The sequence below is a fragment of the Artemia franciscana genome, chromosome 3 (assembly GCF_032884065.1).
Source record: "Artemia franciscana chromosome 3, ASM3288406v1, whole genome shotgun sequence".
In the NCBI taxonomy this organism is placed as follows: domain Eukaryota; kingdom Metazoa; phylum Arthropoda; class Branchiopoda; order Anostraca; family Artemiidae; genus Artemia; species Artemia franciscana.
The window spans coordinates 15074235-15092090 of NC_088865.1; the positions used below are offsets into that span (position 1 = coordinate 15074235).

General features: G+C 38.3%; 1 protein-coding gene across 1 annotated transcript in view; it reads left to right on the top strand.

The window, feature by feature from the left end:
• Positions 1-319: 319 nt before the first annotated feature.
• LOC136024926 (T-complex protein 1 subunit beta-like) overlaps positions 320-17856 on the top strand; it is a 59674-nt gene continuing 42137 nt past the window's right edge. Inside the window, exon 1 of the mRNA XM_065700507.1 lies at positions 320-432. Within this exon, the coding sequence (XP_065556579.1) occupies positions 430-432 (3 nt within the window). The 5' untranslated portion in view covers positions 320-429. The remainder of the gene's footprint in view (positions 433-17856) is intronic.

Sequence of the window (17856 nt, forward strand, 5' to 3'; positions counted from 1 at the left end):
TAGGAGAACTCTGTTCTCCTTACATTTCTCCTTGTAGCATTACAATCTCTCCCCCATGCCCATTGACTTTGAAACAAGTGTCCTTTTCCGCAAAAGCTGCCTTTACTACAGTAGTGTATTTGACTCTTCGTCCCTTATTCGTTGGCCTAGGACCAGTAGTTATACTCAAAAATGTACTCTTATAGGCTTGATCTTTTTCACCTAAGCCAAATCAATTAAGGCTGGGCACAACAACATTAAAAAATTCCTTGCTATGCTACTTAGAATTTTAATGTTTTTTCTTTTCTTTTGAATAGACTGAAGAGGGATTTCATTTACGTATTAATCTTGAATAATTTTAACTCATCTGCAACATTAAAAGCCGGCAACACACTTGGGCGTTCCTTTGAATATTTCATCTACTAGACGAAGTATATTGCACTAAAAAAAATGGTAGGCTATGAAATTATCTTTCCAAAATTAAAAAGTCTTAACCTGGTGGCTAGATCAATTTTTTTGCAAAATTGTTTTTCCAAATTAAACATTATAATAACATTGCCCAAGTTTAGCACCATTTTATTCCCTGTTCTGTTAATTTATGCTAGACTGCATTAGATTTTGTAACTGAAATAGGGACGAGATGAACACACTAGACCACTCAAATCCTTTCTTGTCAATATTTCCTAGCCTGTATGAAATTCTGCAAATGACATAGGGACAAGGTGAAAACACTTCAAATTCTTTTTATAGGCCTATGCTGCCCAATAAAGGCTATCAACAGCAGCAATAAAGGTCCAGAATTGGGTAAACATACTGCAGAATTTCATTAAATGTTTGTATAATAGACTTAGGCTACTACTAAAGCAAACATACCACTCAATGCCTTTTTTTATGCTATTTACAAATATAATAGGTCTAATTGCTTCTATTGAAAATTCAAGCACTTTTTGATCCAACCTAGCCACAAATAAGGTAAAATTCTAGTTAATTGACTTCTTGCTACCTCAGAAAGGGTCTAGATTAAGAAAATGTAACTTTCAGGAATGAATCTACTGACTAAAGTATGTCCCAGGAGGGCATTTTGAAGCAACTACCTCTACTCCTCCCTCTAGGGGGACCTGACCTTTGATGACCTTTAAAAATATGTGTGTTATAAAAGTGAAACCTTGCAAAATAGATTTTCTGCTTAATTGAAGTGCAACAAATTGTTTTCAGCTTCATAACTTTGCTCAATTCCATTTTATAAGGTTTTAAAGATGTGCAAATACACTTCCTAAATTAAAAAAAAACAAAAAACATTCATATGGCTCAAAATTCTACTCAAATAACAGGAAATGTATTTTTCAGAACTATAGGCAGAGAAAAAGCAACTAGTAACTGAAAATTTAGGTAAAATGTTGTTTTTCTCAAAATTTCAATAGGTGTAGATCTGTCATGTAGGCAAATTTCAGGGCCCTCTAGAGCAAGAAGGAGTGGAGGTGGGTACTTTGAAATACCTTCCCGGGACATACTTTAGCCTGAAGACCCATCCCTGAAAGTTTCTTTTTCCTAAACAAAACCCTTTCAAAGATAGCAAGAAGTCAATTAACTAAAATTTTTCATAAATAATTTTGGCACTGAGAAAATGTAGTATAGTTTGGTTGAAAATGACACAAGAAAACAGTGCTGAGAAAATATAGTATTTTTTTGTTGAAAACAACTGATAACTCATAGCCTGCTTTAATTAAAAATTTTTCATTTGTAAGAAGTGCTAAAAATTCTCTGAATATTGACCAGTTGAGTGGGATACCACTCAGCTGAAGAAAAGAAGAAATCAATTGATGAATATTTATATTATTGATTTCATTTATTTTCTGAGTGAAAGGAACTAAAGCTCTTGCTACTCCTTTTGTTTGAGAAGTATTCTTTTGCTTTTTCATATAAGTTTATTATGTGGTTAGAGTTTCTGGAATTTCCCTCTCCTGAACTCAATGTTTCTTAACTCTTCTAGCCCCCTCAGGGAAGGGGACCAAGCATCTAATTGGTTATCAGTAGCGGATATTCCTATTGTTGTATCTCCAATATCCAATGCTGATAGCCTGAATGAAACCATGATTACTGTCTCTGAGTCACCAATCTCTGAAACTGATAACCTGCTAAATGAGGATTTTCAGACAGTGGGCAGAAAACAGAAACAAAAAAAGCCTTCTATGAGTCCTCCTGAAATAATTGGACTCTCAAACTCAGTCCCAGCTGTGGAGATAAAGGACAAACCCATTATCCTTTTTACTCCAACAGTAAAAGATCAATCTTTCTCTATCAAAAATATTACTAATATTAGAATGAATCTTTTCAAAGCTTTTAGATGCAGCTTCACTGTGAATGTGAACAGAGATGGTTCACGAACGGCTATGTTTCTAGACAGAAATGAAGCCTGCAAAGCACTTAGCCTACATAAAATTGGCAATATCCCTGTTACACCTGAATGGTGGAAACCAACCCTGAAAAATTCTCAGAAAATAGTGCTGTACAGCATACCATTGGAACTGTCAAATGATGACTTGAAAGATGGTCTTATGAACAATAAGGGGGAAATGCTAGAGGTTCTGGATGTTCATTGTATGGGCAAGCTAGATTCTAAGGGAACAAGAAGTAGTAAGAGTGTCCTCTTTATTTTACCTGCTAGTTCCCAATCTAACTCAGTTTTCCTTTTTGGTCAGCAAAAAGCTCATAAAATATACCAAGAAAAACCTCTTCAATGCTCAAAATGTTTTAAGCTGGGCCACTCATCTAAGTATTGTTCTTCTTCTGAACCAGGGTGCCCTAATTGCCTTGGTAATCACTCCTTGTCAACAGATAGTAGATACACTGAAGTGCCTAAATGTACAAACTGTGATGGTAGACATCAATCAACAGATCACAATTTGTGTCCTAAATATGTTCAACAAGCTAAAGTTTTAAAGATTGCTCTTCAAGAAAATGTCCCTTTCCCAATAGCTGCAATGGAGCTGGCCAAGTTCTCCAAAGTACCATCAGGTCCAAGAGTTAATGAGGCCAAGGAAGGGAATTTAGCCCTTCCTCAAAAACCCTGGCTACAGGTCCACAAGAACAACCAAAATCAAGCACTCATACCTCCTACTGCCCTCTGTTGGCTAAGGAGTATCCCAAGGAGGCTGAAGCTAGTCCATCCCTCAACAATCCAATAACTAATCCTAAATCTTTGGTCTGAAAGAGTGGCAGCTTTTCCTAATATTTCTACTCAAGCCATCACTATGCAAGATAGAGTTGGACCTCATATTACTAATTTAATTAAATATGTTGCATCAGTGGACCTAATCTTACAATCAAATATGGCTAAAGATAAAAAAGCCAGTATAACAAAAGAAATTGCAGAACACTACTTTTCCAATTCTATTTTCAATGAAATAGGAACAGAAGTATCATCCATTCTCTCAAAGTATCATGCATGTCACCTATTCAACCCTTCCTATGTTAATTATGCTGCGGATCCTACTATGGAATTGCGTCTCTTTAAATTCAAATAAACTTGCTGATCTTATCCAATGTGCAAATGACAATAGAATTGGAATTATTTGTCTAGAAGAGACTAATCTTCATCAGTACAAGAAAATCAAAATGCCTGGGTATAAGTGCTACAGGAAAGATAGATCAACTAACAGAAAGGGAGGGGGTGTGGCAATCTTTGTTCATGTTTCAATCAAACACTCTCCTCAACCCTTAACTATCTACAGGGATGAAATAGATGTTGTAGATATAATAATTACCTTAGCCAATGGTAACCATCTTGCCATAAAATCCTTTTATAATCCATGTGGGAGTAAGGACATCCGAAGTATCTTGGAAACAGAATTATCAGGTAATAATACCTTTATTTTTGGTGATTTTAATGCCCATAGTCCTCTCTGGGAACAATTAGCTGGTAGCAACAAAGCAGGAAGAGGAATAGAGTACATATTGTCCAATTTTCCTGACACCTTGATTTTCACTCCATTTGACATTCAAACCAGGTATAATATTTCTTGTAACTCTTTCTCAACTATAGATTTGCTTCTAGGTCCTTCTTCATATTATGATTTAGTTCAGATGGTAAAGGTGTCATCTCTTCAATCTGATCATTGTGCAATTCTTACATCATTTCAAGATTTATGCTACACTCCCAAACCCTACATCCCTACATTTTAACTCCGAAGGTAATTGGTCCCTTTTTTGTGAGATATTAAATGAAGTAGGTTTTTCCTTTGTTTCTCCTAATTCTGATATTAATGCCATTGAGTCTAATTTGAGATCAATCCTGCTGGAGTCAGCTAAATTGACAATTCCAATGAATAGGGAGCATTTTTACAATGGCTCCAAAAGACTTAAGAATTGGTGGAATGATGAGTGTAGGGTTGCAGTTCTGGCAAAAAGAAAGGCTCGTAAAATGTTTCAAAAGCACCCATCTCAGTCAACAGCAATCTCTTATAAGCAGTCATGTGCTAAGGTGAAACTAATTTGTAGGAGAGCTAAACAGAGTACATGGCTGAATTTCAGCTCAAGTATCAGTTTTAGAACCACAATTTCAAAGGTCCACAATTTCATTAGCCAACTAAATAGTGGAAAGCAGCGTAATGATGACCGTAGATTTACCAATATTTTTAAAAATGATTGCTCAGATTTTCATCCCAGCCAACCTCCTTTTTGTAATCTCCCTCTTACCTGTTCTTATAAGGGTACTCTGATGAAACCTTTTTCCCAAGATATATTTTGTGTAGCACTTAATTCTCTTAACATCAAGTCTTCCCCAGGTTATGATGGTATTTATATGAAGTGGATTCTTGAGTCCCCAAAGGTGGTTCATGCAGCCATATTAAGTCTTTATAATCTTATTTGGTCAAGTCAAAAGTTCCCAGATGCTTGGAAGAATGCTCAGGTATTCCCAACTTTAAAACCTTCTTATTCATCTAATGATCTTAAGTCTTACCGTCCTATATCGGTATTACCTTCCTTTAGTAAAGTTCTGGAAAGGCTTGTCTTATCAAGAATTGAGTGGTTTGCTGAAGTCAACAATCTCCTTCCTAGTGAACAAACAGGTTTCAGAAAAGGACATAGCTCTTTAGACAACATTACCCGGCTAGAAATTGATGTTTGTAACTCTCAAAATAAGACATGTCACAATGGCTGTTCTGTTTGACTGGTCAAATGCCTATGGAAATGTAGTCCACAATAAATTATTGGAAATACTAATAAATCTTGATTTCCTGTATCCTTTTATAAGTTTTATAAAGTCTTTTCTAACTGATAGATATTTTTACGTTCAAGTAAATCAGTCTAGAGGTGAGCCATGCCCCATTACGAGAGGACTTCCTCAAGATGCAATATTGAGTCCTCTTCTATTCAACTTGTATGTTTCTGAATTTCAAGCATCTCATGCATCATTTGGCCTTTATGCAGATGATTTGATCATTTGGAAGTCGGGAAGGGATATTAAGCCTTATTCAACAGGATATAAGTTTAGTCCAGAGATTCTCTTTAGTATTTGGCTTCCCAATCTCAATCAGTAAAACTAAAGCCATTATATTTACTAATGGTACTCTAGATCCTCCTAATCCACTGACAATTTTCTCAAGGGAGATCCCATATTGCAATTCAGTTAAGTTACTCGGATTATTAATGGATTCTAAAATGCACTGGCATGAACATATTAATTCTTTGAAATCTCTGATTATTCAGAGACTTTGTATTCTAAAAAGACTTGCTGGAAGTAAGTAGGGATGTCACCCAAAAATTATTTTTGATTTTTACAAATTATATATTTGTTCAAATATAGAATATGGGATTTTTCAGCTTGTCCTCCATCCTCATTCAAAATCCTTGAATCTTTACAAGATTCTGCTATTCAAATAGCTTTGGGTGTGCATAAGCATACTCCTCTGTCAAAGTTAAGAATACTGTCGGGATTGGTGTCCCTAAGTGAAAGAGCATCTAGTCTAAGGATAAAATGTTTTTCGCAAATCCAGGCTTATGGAGCCAAGCATGCTGTATATGCACATACCTTTGCTGAGAAGTCAGCCTGTCCTAATGCCCATTCATCATGGAATTAGTTTCAACTGGAGGTCCCAAACTGGAATCAACATTTGCTTTATGCATATCCCTTTACTGAATCTCCCCCATGGGAAATGAGTCCTCCAAGCTGTCAAGTAGAACTTATCTCCATTAGTAAAGATTTGATTCCTAATTACGAGATCCAAACTATTTTGGCTGAACACATCTCAAAGGTTTACTCCAACTATAGAAAAATATATACAGATGGATGTGTCCAGAGGGAAAGAGCAGGAGCATGTATCCCATCCCTGAATTTGAACATTTATTCTCCTCTCCCATTGCGATCTGTTATCTTGTCTGCTGAATTATGTGCCATCCGCCTGGCCTTGGATGCACTTATAAATTATAACATTGAATCTGAAAATATACTGTCTCTCTGACTCTAAATCAGCATTACTACTGATCCAAAATATTAATAGAATTGCTAATTGACAAAGATTTATATAATGTTAGAAGACAGCTTCTTAATCTTAAGATCAAAGAAAATGAAGTTTATTTTCAACATGTTCCTAGTCTTAAAGGTATAAAATATAATGATATGGCTGATTCTCTAGCAGCAAAGGCTTCCATGTTATCTCCTAGTCCTTCCTCTGACCTCAATTCACGAGACATTATCAGGCAAAGATGCAAAGTTAATCACAGTAAATTCATGTTATCTCCATTTCATACAAGATTAAATACAGTGCTATATTACCGGCTATACTCAGGTGCCTACTTCTAAATAGCTTGTTATTTAATTGGAAGCTACATCATTCCCCTTTATGCCGAATCTGCTTTTCAGCAGAGGAAACAATCCAGCATATTTTATTTGATTGTCAGGCTCAAAGTGAGGAGACTGTTGCTCTTAAGCGTATCTGCTCCTTGGCTAAGATTCCAAATACTTATACAGCTATCCTGGATTCTAACCTGCCATGGGAAATTGATTGTAAGATATTTAAGGCAACAATTGATACCTTAAAGAAGAGAAATATTGTTTAATAAAGATTAAAGCTTGAAGAAGTCTATTTTTAAAGGGACGCGATTTATCCATAGTTTTTGATTGTGCAGAAGAGAGCAGGAATGAGTAGGAAGAGCCATATTGGTACTGGCCGGCCTAGTGCCTTAAACTGCTGGGGACAGGTAGGTCAGGTACTCGCACTTCCCACAATCAATAACAAGTGTATTATTGTTCATAATCGTATATATCCCATTGTTTGCAGACTGGAGGAAAATAGTGCGTCCAGTAGCTATTTTTTCTGGAGAAGAAGTCAAAGAGGTGAAAGGACTTGTTGTTAGTCCATATACCTCCCTACAATTTTGGAACTGGATACCAATCTCATTAGACATACACCACTAGAGATTATCAAAGGCATTGTTAAGTAAGAATAATCCAATCTTATTGTCCTTACCCAATAAGCACCTATCTAAAATTTATCATAGAATTTAGTCTGGCTTAAATGGACTAAATTTTCAGGCATTTTCATATCAGTTCCCCAATTCAAGTGGCTCAGTTCCCTCTAACCTTAAAATTGCCTTGAATCACTCCTTGTGATGTCAGTTGCATATTACCTTAATTACCTTAATTCACACTTCAGAGCAAATTAGTTGCAAGAACTGTGATGCTCCATAGTTGATGATGGTGATAGATCCGTTGCTGTGCTAAGGTCAAGCGACAAACCATAGGGACTAGAGAGTGCTGGAGAGATGCAATTTAAGCCCACTTGGTAACGGTGATCACATGGTAGGTATGGTTCAAGGACCTTTCTCCAGCAATTTAGAGTTGGCACCACTGCACAACAGCAACTTTGGATTAAGTGTGTGAGATGGTTGGGTATGACAAGCCACATCATCCTCCAAGCTAACTCTCTATTGTCTTCCATGACTGTTATGGTAGTGAGGACTGGGAGGGATTCTCCCACTGGAATCTCCATGGTTTGGCCTCCCATTCCTTGTTAAGCCTCTTTGAATTCCTTGGGCAAGGTTGCCAAGACTGTCTCTTGGCTTAGTTGGTTCCAATCATTCACCACTTGCTGGCTGAAAAAATCTAGTCGGACTCTGGTGTTAATGCTGGATTTGAACAGCTTTTTGGTAAGTCCTTGTGTTTGCTTTTGGTGGGGAGAGAAAGTGAACAGCTTCTGATCCGCTTGCTGGAGGTACCTGTAGGTGAGCAGCATGTTGTTATGCCTACACTGAAAAACAAGTGTTGGGAGGTTAACAGAATGTAATCTTCTGCAGTAGGGCTGACTGTGTAAACTGTCAATGCATTTGGTGGCTCTCCTCTGGACACCCTCAACAACCTGGGTGTCACTCTTGTAAAAAGGACCAGCAAGACATGTTCCAAAATCTAGGATTGGCCTGACCAGAGCCTTATATAATTTCAGAAAAACTGTGGAGGATCGACTACTGACGGTTCTTGTCGTTGTACATAGTGTAATGGTGCTGCGGATTACCATGGCCAAAATGAAGAGTGACGCACTTTGAGATGTTGAAGGACAGAAGCCATTTATCTGCCCATGCTTGAATTTGGTTGAGATTGGCTTGTAGGCTATTGTTGTCCACGGTACCAAATAGCTTGGAGTCGTCAGCATAAATAGTCAAATTTTTTTTTTGTTTCAGCTACCAGGTCATTGATGTAGATGAGGAATAAGGTCAGTCCAAGGACAGTTCCTTGAGGGACACCACTCAGAACTTGGCAAGGTGTTGAATAGATCTATTCTCCATCCATGGTACAGAGCCAAACCTTCTGCGTTCTGCCACCAAGGAAGTCCATTAGCCAGTTGACTAGTTTTTTATGAGTGCCCACAGCTGTAAGTTTGGAGTGCAAATGACTATGGGGGACTTTGTTGAAGGCTTTGGCAATGTCTAGTAGAATTTGGTCAACAGGAAATCCTCTGTCAAGAAGCTGAGTAATTAGCTCATAAGTTTCAAGTAGGTTGGTTTTGACTGACTTCCCGGGAAGAAAACTATGTTGTTTGTTTGAGATAATGCTGTTGGAAACTTGGTGTTTGAGAAGTGTGTCATTGACAATTCTCTCTAAAACCTTAACGACAGCAGATGTAAGGCTTGTAGGTCTGTAGTTTTCAGCTTTAGACCGGTCACCCTTTTTGAATATGGGTGTAACATAAGCAGTCTTCCATTGTGAGGGAACAACTCTGCAACCAAGAGTAATCTGAAATAGATGGCACAAAGCAGGGGAAATCTCGGTGGCTGTTTCTTTGAGCAACCTCAGGTGGATTCTGTCAGGGCCGGCTGATTTGTTGGCATTGAGGTTTTTTAGCCTCTTTTGCACCATAGGTACAGTGATAACAACTGTACTCATGGGAGACAGTATGATGTATTTAGGAGCGGGTGGAGGCTCACCATCTGGTTCTGTTGTGAAGATGGAAGCAAACTGGTTGTTTAGTAAGTTTGCTAGTTTTTGGGTGTCAGTCACTTCTCCATCATCAGTAGTGAGGCGTTTAACACAGCGCCTAGCGTGGTCTTTACTAGAGACGTAATTCCAAAACTTTTTTGGGTTACTCTGGCATTCATTGGCAAGTCCAAGCTCAAAATTTTTGGTACAGTTGTATAGTTCAGTTTTGTAGTCTGTTCCAAGGTTGAATGTACTTTTCATAGTGACCAGGCTTATCTCTTTTTTTCCAGTGGTGCAATTTGCGATTTCTTTGTCTTTTAATGCTAGGGCTCATATACGGTAATGTCTTTGGAACGGGAACCATCCTTTCTGTCGTGTTTCTACTCTGAATCTGGGTGACAGCTGTCAGGAATTTCTCCCACTGGTCGTCGACATTGCCCTGAAGTAGCTCATCCCAGTCGATAAGTCTTAGCTCCTTTCTGATTGCCTCGTAATCCATGTTGACCTTTCTTTTGTGTTTACTTTTCACTGGACATCTAGAGGTGATAATTTCTACGGTAAGATGGTGGCTTTTCCCAACTGGTGGGAGATAATTTACGTTCTGAATCACTTCGATTCTGTTTACAAACACCAGATCTAATATTGTGGGTTGTTAGGAAGGGCAAAACCAAGTTGGTTGGTTGATTAGTTGGTAGGCAGAAAGGTCATGTACAATCTCAATGAATGGTCTAGCGTTAATTGGGCTACTGGCAGTAGGGTCACATCTTTCCTGATCAGTCCTGGGAAATTGAAGTTACCTCCAACAATAAATTCGCCTTTAAAGTTTTCAATGGCTAGGCAGAACATTAACGAGAGAGTGTTTTCAGTCTCAATGGCTGAGGGTGAAGATGGGATTCGATAAATACAACCGACTCTGAGAGGGCGTTGGCGCTGGTCTTCGTCAGTAAGTTCAAACCATACAGATTCGACGGAGGCTAAATTTGCCTTGATGCTTAGCTCACGTACTGCATAGGTATTTTTGATCAGAGCCAGAACACTGCGTTTGCATCCTGTACGAGAAAGGTTGGAGACGACTCGGTAACCAGGCATATTAATATGAGAATCTTCTAGCCTTGTTCTTGAATTCTTAGGACACACTTCTGTTAATAAGAGCAGGTCATAGTCTTTTTGATACATGAGACTCCTAAGCTCCTATAATTTGTTTGTTAGTTGATCAACGTTAGATATAAGAATAGAAAATTCAGGACTTGCTTGGTGACTGCTTTTTGTACCTGGTCCCAGCTGATACTCTTTGATCATTTCAAAGGGGGTAGCATCCAACTGAGAGTCTAGAGACGTGATACTGGAACTGCTGGTTAAGGATATCAAGGATGCATCTGTTGCAGTTGCGGATAACTCATTGTCGCGCAAGAATACACAGGAACTTTGCCATAGGTCTTGATCACTATCACTTAGTCCTAAACTATTCTCACTATAACTAGACACTTTATTTACAACGCTATATACAAGTCCCCTATTATGTAGATTTAGTGCTGCATGGGCGCCGACTGGGATGGGGGTACTTCCCTTTGGCTTGGTCCGTTTTTGACACAATTTGAAAGTCACGAATGGCTAGGTTTATCTCCCCTGCAGCAGTTCTGACTTTAAGCTCTTCTACAAGCGTTTTATGACGGGCGTGGTCTTCCCTTGACATGTTGTTTCTGAATTGTATTTCACCTTTCTTCTCAAAGGATTTCTGAAGAATTTGCTTTTTTAGTGCAAAGGAACTAACCGTGGATATGACTGGTGGTGTGCGGCTACCCGATTGCTGCACTATGGATCCCTCTCTGGTGCAAGGCAGGAGTCTGCACATTGGTTACCAAGTTGCATTTTATACCAAAATCATTATCTAGGATTGAAAGAATAGCTCTGCTGTCATCCTGGGAGGGTTGTATACCATAAGCAATGACATTATTTTTTCTATTCTCTCTGTCTTTTTCAGCACAAACAATATGACAAACATCCAACTCTAATGACTGTTTAAAGTTGAACTGCAGAGAAGAGACTTCACATTGCGCAATTCGTCTGGCGTCATCAGCGCTACACTTGCTCGCAAGAGACGATTTGACCACATTAACTTTTTCACGGATGGTCGTTAGCTCAGATCTCAGACTCTCTGCCGACTGCGCAATATACTGATTTATACTTAGTTGTAGCATGGTTAGTGCATTGCCCACAATAGATGTGATCTCGGCAGCTGAAGCACCTTGATGTGAAGCATTCTGGGGACTCACTTTGCATGCTGGGCACACCCACTTGAGACTGATTTTCTCCACCATCAAAAGTCCAAATAAGGACTTTTGATCCTGTTGAATCACTCCTTGTGATGTCAGTTGCATATATGGTTGATTAGATTCTGGTGCATCCCAGTTACATTTCCACAGTTTGTGACTCCACTCAGTATCCAGACGGCATTTGAATACATCTGTTGATTCAGCAGAAACAGTGTTATCCTTGAGATTGTTCCAGAGGCTCTCAATCTGGTTTGAGAAGAAGTTGCATCTTGCTCCAGTCCTTGCATGAAGTTTGCAGATTTGTTTTGGGCGTCCTTGTGTTACGTGGGAGGGGTCTCCAAGGAGCTCATTTTCTTGATTGGTAGAGAGGAGTTTGTGCACCTGGATCATGTCCCCACATTTCTGCCTGTAAACAGAAGAGGGGATGTTGAGTTCCCTCAGCCATTCACATTAGGGCTTATTTTCTCTACTGGCAATCAGCTTAGTGGCCCTTTGTTGAATTTGCTCAAGAATTAAGGAAATTTAAGCTAATTTGCAGGTGTTGTAATTCAAAAAATGAAATAATTGGCCATTGCCTATTTGAATGTAATATGCTGATGTCTTCACAGTACATTCTGCAATGTAAACTGTTAAAGTGCATCAAACACTTCAAAATATCACTATCAGCTAAGTGTATATCTGACTAGCCTATACCTGCACACAGAACTCAGAGCTAATCCTCTTATATTTCAACTCCTAGAATCAAAATATTTACTGAAAGAAATCTCAGCAGATTTAAGATAAATAAGAAGCAACCATTTCAGTAGCTCTGTTCTTCTCACAGAGTGAATCAAAAGAAAAAGGGCTTAGTAGTTTTGACTAAAAAGCCCTTGTTTGCTCAAACAGAAGAAGATTAAATTACTGACCTAGTTACATATTGAACTTACAATTTTAAGACCTTCATGTACCCTCAAAGATGATCCCTTTTCTCTCATTTTTGGCTATATAAAATGGTCAAAACTACCATTCTTGCTTCATTATAAGCAGAATATTTGTTGTTAACACATTTCAACTATGGTTCTACAATACTTTTGTCTGCTGCATCCATGTGAACCATGGTTTTGTTGCCCAGTCCTTGTCAAGATTTGATTTGAAGCTATTGATTGTTGTAGATCCCATTGTCAATTTCACTTAGGCTGTTCTACAGACTTGCTTGCAGAACAGCCTTGCTTAATGACCTCTAGTACTTGACAGTCAAGCAGGTTCAAACATATCTTTGTCATCAGACTGGAGCAACCTATAGGTCATTATAATATTGCCTCTGTGTTGATGGTATGGTAGAGTTGGTAGCTTCAGGCTCTGCCATTGACATCTATGCTCTATATCCTTGAGACCCTTTTTGCATTTAATTGCCTGTCTCTGAACAGATTCCAGACCCATCTGGTCTTTTTTATTAATTGGGGTTCTCTGCTACTTGACAGTCAAGCAGGTTTAAACATATCTTTGTCATCAGACTGGAGTAACCTATAGGTCATTATAATATTGCCTCTGTGTTGATGGTATGGTAGAGTTGGTAGCTTCAGACTCTGCCATCAACATCTATGCTCTTTATCCTTGAGACCCTTATTGCATTTAATTGCGTCTCTGAACAGATTCAAGAGCCATCTGGTCTGTTTTATCAATTGGGGTGGCAATGCAAATTCCATATTCCAATCTAGGTCTCACCAGGCTTTTATAAAGTTTTGTCACTATTGCTGGGGATCTACTAGTAATTCTATGCTTAATAATTCCAAGAGTCTGGTTAGTCCCTGCTACTGTAGCTCAGGTGTGGCAGATGATATTTGAGGTCTTCATCCACAACAAACCCCCAAATTTCTATCTTAGGTGCTCTTGAAAATTGGTTATCTCTCACTGGAATTTGATAACAATGAATATTGCCATCATTGGTTATTTTGTCCTAAATGTAAAACCTTGCACTTTTCAATATTAAACTCAGGTCTCCATATATCAGCCCATTGCAAAAGCAATCTAGGTCTAATACTATTTAGGGTATACCCTGCTGTGTGTCAATGGGACCAATAACGTTCAAGTCATCAGCATGTAGGCTAAGTTTATTAGTCATGTTTTTTGGAGTGTTGTTATTGTAGATATAGAAAAATTTCTTTTGGAGCTAAAACAGTTCCTTTGCACCTAAGACCTCTGCTATTTCAGAATAGAAAGCTGTACCACCCTCACCAAAAAAAATCTTACCCATTGGCTTCTTCCCTTCAAGAAGGACATAATCCAGTCCACCACACACTCTTCAATACCAATTGCCTTCAGTTTCAAGTGGAGCCTTTGATGGAAGACTTTATCAAAATCTAGCAGAACCATAAACACTGGGAGACTTTAGTCAAGGAGCTCAGCTATATAATTATATGAGTCAATCAGATTTGTTTCAACTGATCTACCTGGTCAGAATCCATGTTGGTGTTTTGATAAAAGTTTATTGGTGGTCAAATGTTTGTGAATGGCAGAATTTACAAAGCCTTTGAGTATTTTATCAACAGTGGAGGTAATACTGATTGACAGATAATTGGGAGCTTTGGTCTTGTCACCTTCTTTATGTATTGGTGAGATATGGGCAACACCAGTCCAATGGTATGACTTTGGCATCAATAGACTTTTGAATGTGTCTTGAGAGTGGCAGTGCCAATTTGCCATGAGCTTCCTTTAAGAGTCATGGATGAATGCCATATGGCCCAACAGACTTATTTGGATTTAGCTTTTTAGGCCAAAATTCAAGCTCAGCCTTATCCAGTATTATTGGAGACACTTGAGTGTTAATTACATAGTGTGGTTGAGCTGGGAGGGGGGCAGTATCTGCAGGTGTGAAAACTGATGTAAACTGGTGATTCAAGGCATCTGCAATTTTTTTAGGATCATTTGACTGGATTCCATTACAGATCAGATCAGTAGCCATATGCCTACCAGGCTTATGTGCAGAGTTGTATTTCCAGACCTTCTGGGGTTAGTTCTTGAGGTTGCTGCAATGGCCTCCTCATAATTCTCTATTAATTTTCTTGACAGTGCTTGAACTTTGTTCCTTGCAGCTTTGAACTTAATTAGGTTTTCATCCCTATGTGGGTTCTGGCTTATGAGCTTTGATGGTTTCTTTTTCTTGTTCCTGGCCATTTTAATTTTTCTGGTCATAAAGAGGAGAGTTCTTGGTTTGCATCTCTACATGATAATTGTGTTTTTATGGCACTTGGTATTTACAAAATGACATAGCAATTGTAATTTTGGTCTGCCTGTCTGTTGGTCCTGGTTTTGCTAGTTTTGGCACTTCCAGATAAGCTAGGACAATGAAAGTTGGCAGGCATATCAGGGACTAGACCAGATTAAATTAGAAATAGTTGCTTCCCCAATTCAACCATCTGGAGGGGGGCAAGTGAACAAGATAGTTAAGAAGAATTGTATTTGCCAATAAAACAAATGATTGTTGTTCTTAAGTGTGGTGTGCTGGTATAGTAGTATGATTTTGGTTTAGGGTGTCTCAGGTTCAAATCCTGGACCACCCTAATTTTTACATGAAGAAGATCCAAAACTAGATACATGATCAATATAGCAGTTGCTGAAAGTTGGCAGGCATATCAGGGACCAGACCAGATTAAATTAGAAATAGTTGCTTCCCCAATTCAACCATATGGGGGGGGGGGTTGAGTGGAAGGACAGTTTATTCAGAAAAAATGAGGTATTTTTAAATTACAAATGAGTGATTAGATCTTAAATGAAATTTGATATTTAAACAGACCTTGTGTCTCAGAGCTCTTTTTAAATCCTGCCCAAATCTGGTGATATTGGGGGGGGGGGAGTTGGAGGTGGAAATCTTGGAAAATATTTAGAGTAGAGAGATTGGGATGAAACTTGGTGGAAAGAATAAGCACAAGTCCTATATATGTGATTGATATAACCAGACCAGATCCACTCTCTTTGGGGGAGGGGGATTTCCAGTACTTTGGCAAATTTGGTGGTTCTGGATGTGCTAAGACAATGAAAATTGGTGTCAGGGACCTTCACAAATTGACTTGATAACTGTCGTTCCTCCAATTCGACCATCTGATGGGGCTGGAGGGAGGGGAAATTGCGAAAATTGAGGTATGTTTATCTCATAAATGGGTGATTGGATCTTAATGAAACTTGATATGTAGAATGATGTCATGTCTCAGGTGCTTGATTTTCAATTTGGATTGAATCCAGGTACATTGGGGGATGGAAGGGGAAAATGCTTAGTGGAGATTTTGAGATGAAACTTGATGGGAAGATTAAGCACAAGTCCTAGATACATGATTGATATTGCCATACCAGATCTGATCTCTGGGGATTTAGGGAGCTGGGGGGATTTCTAGTGCTTTGGCAAGTTCAAGAATAAGCACAAGTTCTAGATGCATGATTTACATAACTGGACCAGGTCTGATCTCTTGTCACAAGTGCCATATGAGCTCTTGTTATTGATGGTGTCCAACAACACATTTTTCATTATCTCCCATGTGTCTTCTACCTCCATAAATTTGACAAATGACCAATCACACTAACTTAGTTCCTGCCTTATTTGACTGTAGTTTGTATACACATAGTTAAGTCTGATGTCTGTGGATACAGTCAAAATCAACATTTTGTTGCAATGTGGTCAATATTTCAAATGGGGGTTGTGATTTTATGTTAATGAGTGACTCTGGGCCATTTGTTAAAATGAGATCAAGGAGTAAAGGATTTGTCCTTCTCAAAATCTTGTTGGGAATGTCACTACGTGGAGTAGCAATTGTTCCTCTAAGCAGTCCAGAAAAGACTGTTACCATATTGCTTGTGTGGCTATACTCCTCAGCCCACTCATCAAGTTGCCAAGTATGAATAAACTCTTACATTTTTGGGCAACACTATCTATAGACCAATGAATAGCCAAGAGTAAGTTCTCCATACTTGTCAAAGTAGAGCACCTGTAAAGACAACCAAGTCCAATGAGACCCTGAGGTAGGTTAATAGATATCAAAATTTGTTCTACCTATGGCTCTGAATATAACCTTATATAAATTACGCCTACCTGGATCTCATCATGTACATATATGATAATTCCTCTTCCTCCATCCATGGAAAGGTTGGTCATCAGACCCCAGGATCTGTATCATTGTTTCAGTCATGGGTAAGGAGGTTTATATTGGTTTGATTTCCCAAAATCATAAATATGCCCCTCATCTACAGAGAAGACATATGATTTCCTGAAAATTTCAAAGTTCTGCAGTAGATATTACTAAAAATAACACCAATTGACAAATCTTACTAAAAATAGCTAACAAAAATAATTAAGCTATTGTCCTTCCAATAGCTGTTGCTGGCATCAACACAAGTCTGCCAGAAGGCACAGAAGTTTCTTGGTTTGCCTCACTACTATTATTACTTGTAAACACTATACTTTGAAAAACCTTACCATCTAACTGACTATTTACACTGGTTACATTGTATGGTATATCATTTAATGTTCCATTGCAGTCAGATGAGCTGCACAAATCTGACCTTTTTTGGAACTATAGAGTTCCCATGGATAACCAAATCAGCTTTGCTCTTTTCTCATGGCTGGTCTTGGAGACATCATTTTGAAACTGGATTGTACCTGACACTTTTTTGTCATAAGACTTTTGCAGAATCTGTTTCTTAGTCTTGAAATCTGGAACTGAGTATAATATAGAATAGTTTTTTGTTTTTTTTTTGCATCAGTGGTTTCAACTTAGCTTTGTTGACTGCTCAGATGACATACATTAGAGATGCTTATGTTTGGGAGCTCATAATCACTTGCAAGGTATCTTTTGATGTAAATTTAACCACTTTTCTGAGGGAGGACACCAAAAACAACAATATTTAGCTTTTGATGCTGATGGTCTTTATCATCTGCAACCATCTCTTTAATTTTGGTTTCAAGCTGCATCTCAGGATCTTTTTTCAATGTTTGAATGTCTGACTCAACCAAATTCACATAAACAAGTTGTTGTTGTCAAGTAGAGCATGATGAATTAATGCCTATGGAGGTTTTTAACCATTGTTTTAACCTGTTTCTATAGAAAAAATAAGAGAAAAAGGTATCATATTCAAGGGTCCATGAAGTGCTTAAAATGGAATGTTCAAATAAGATGACTATTATATTCAGATAGAGCTTAAAAAAGACATAGATTGGTATGTTCA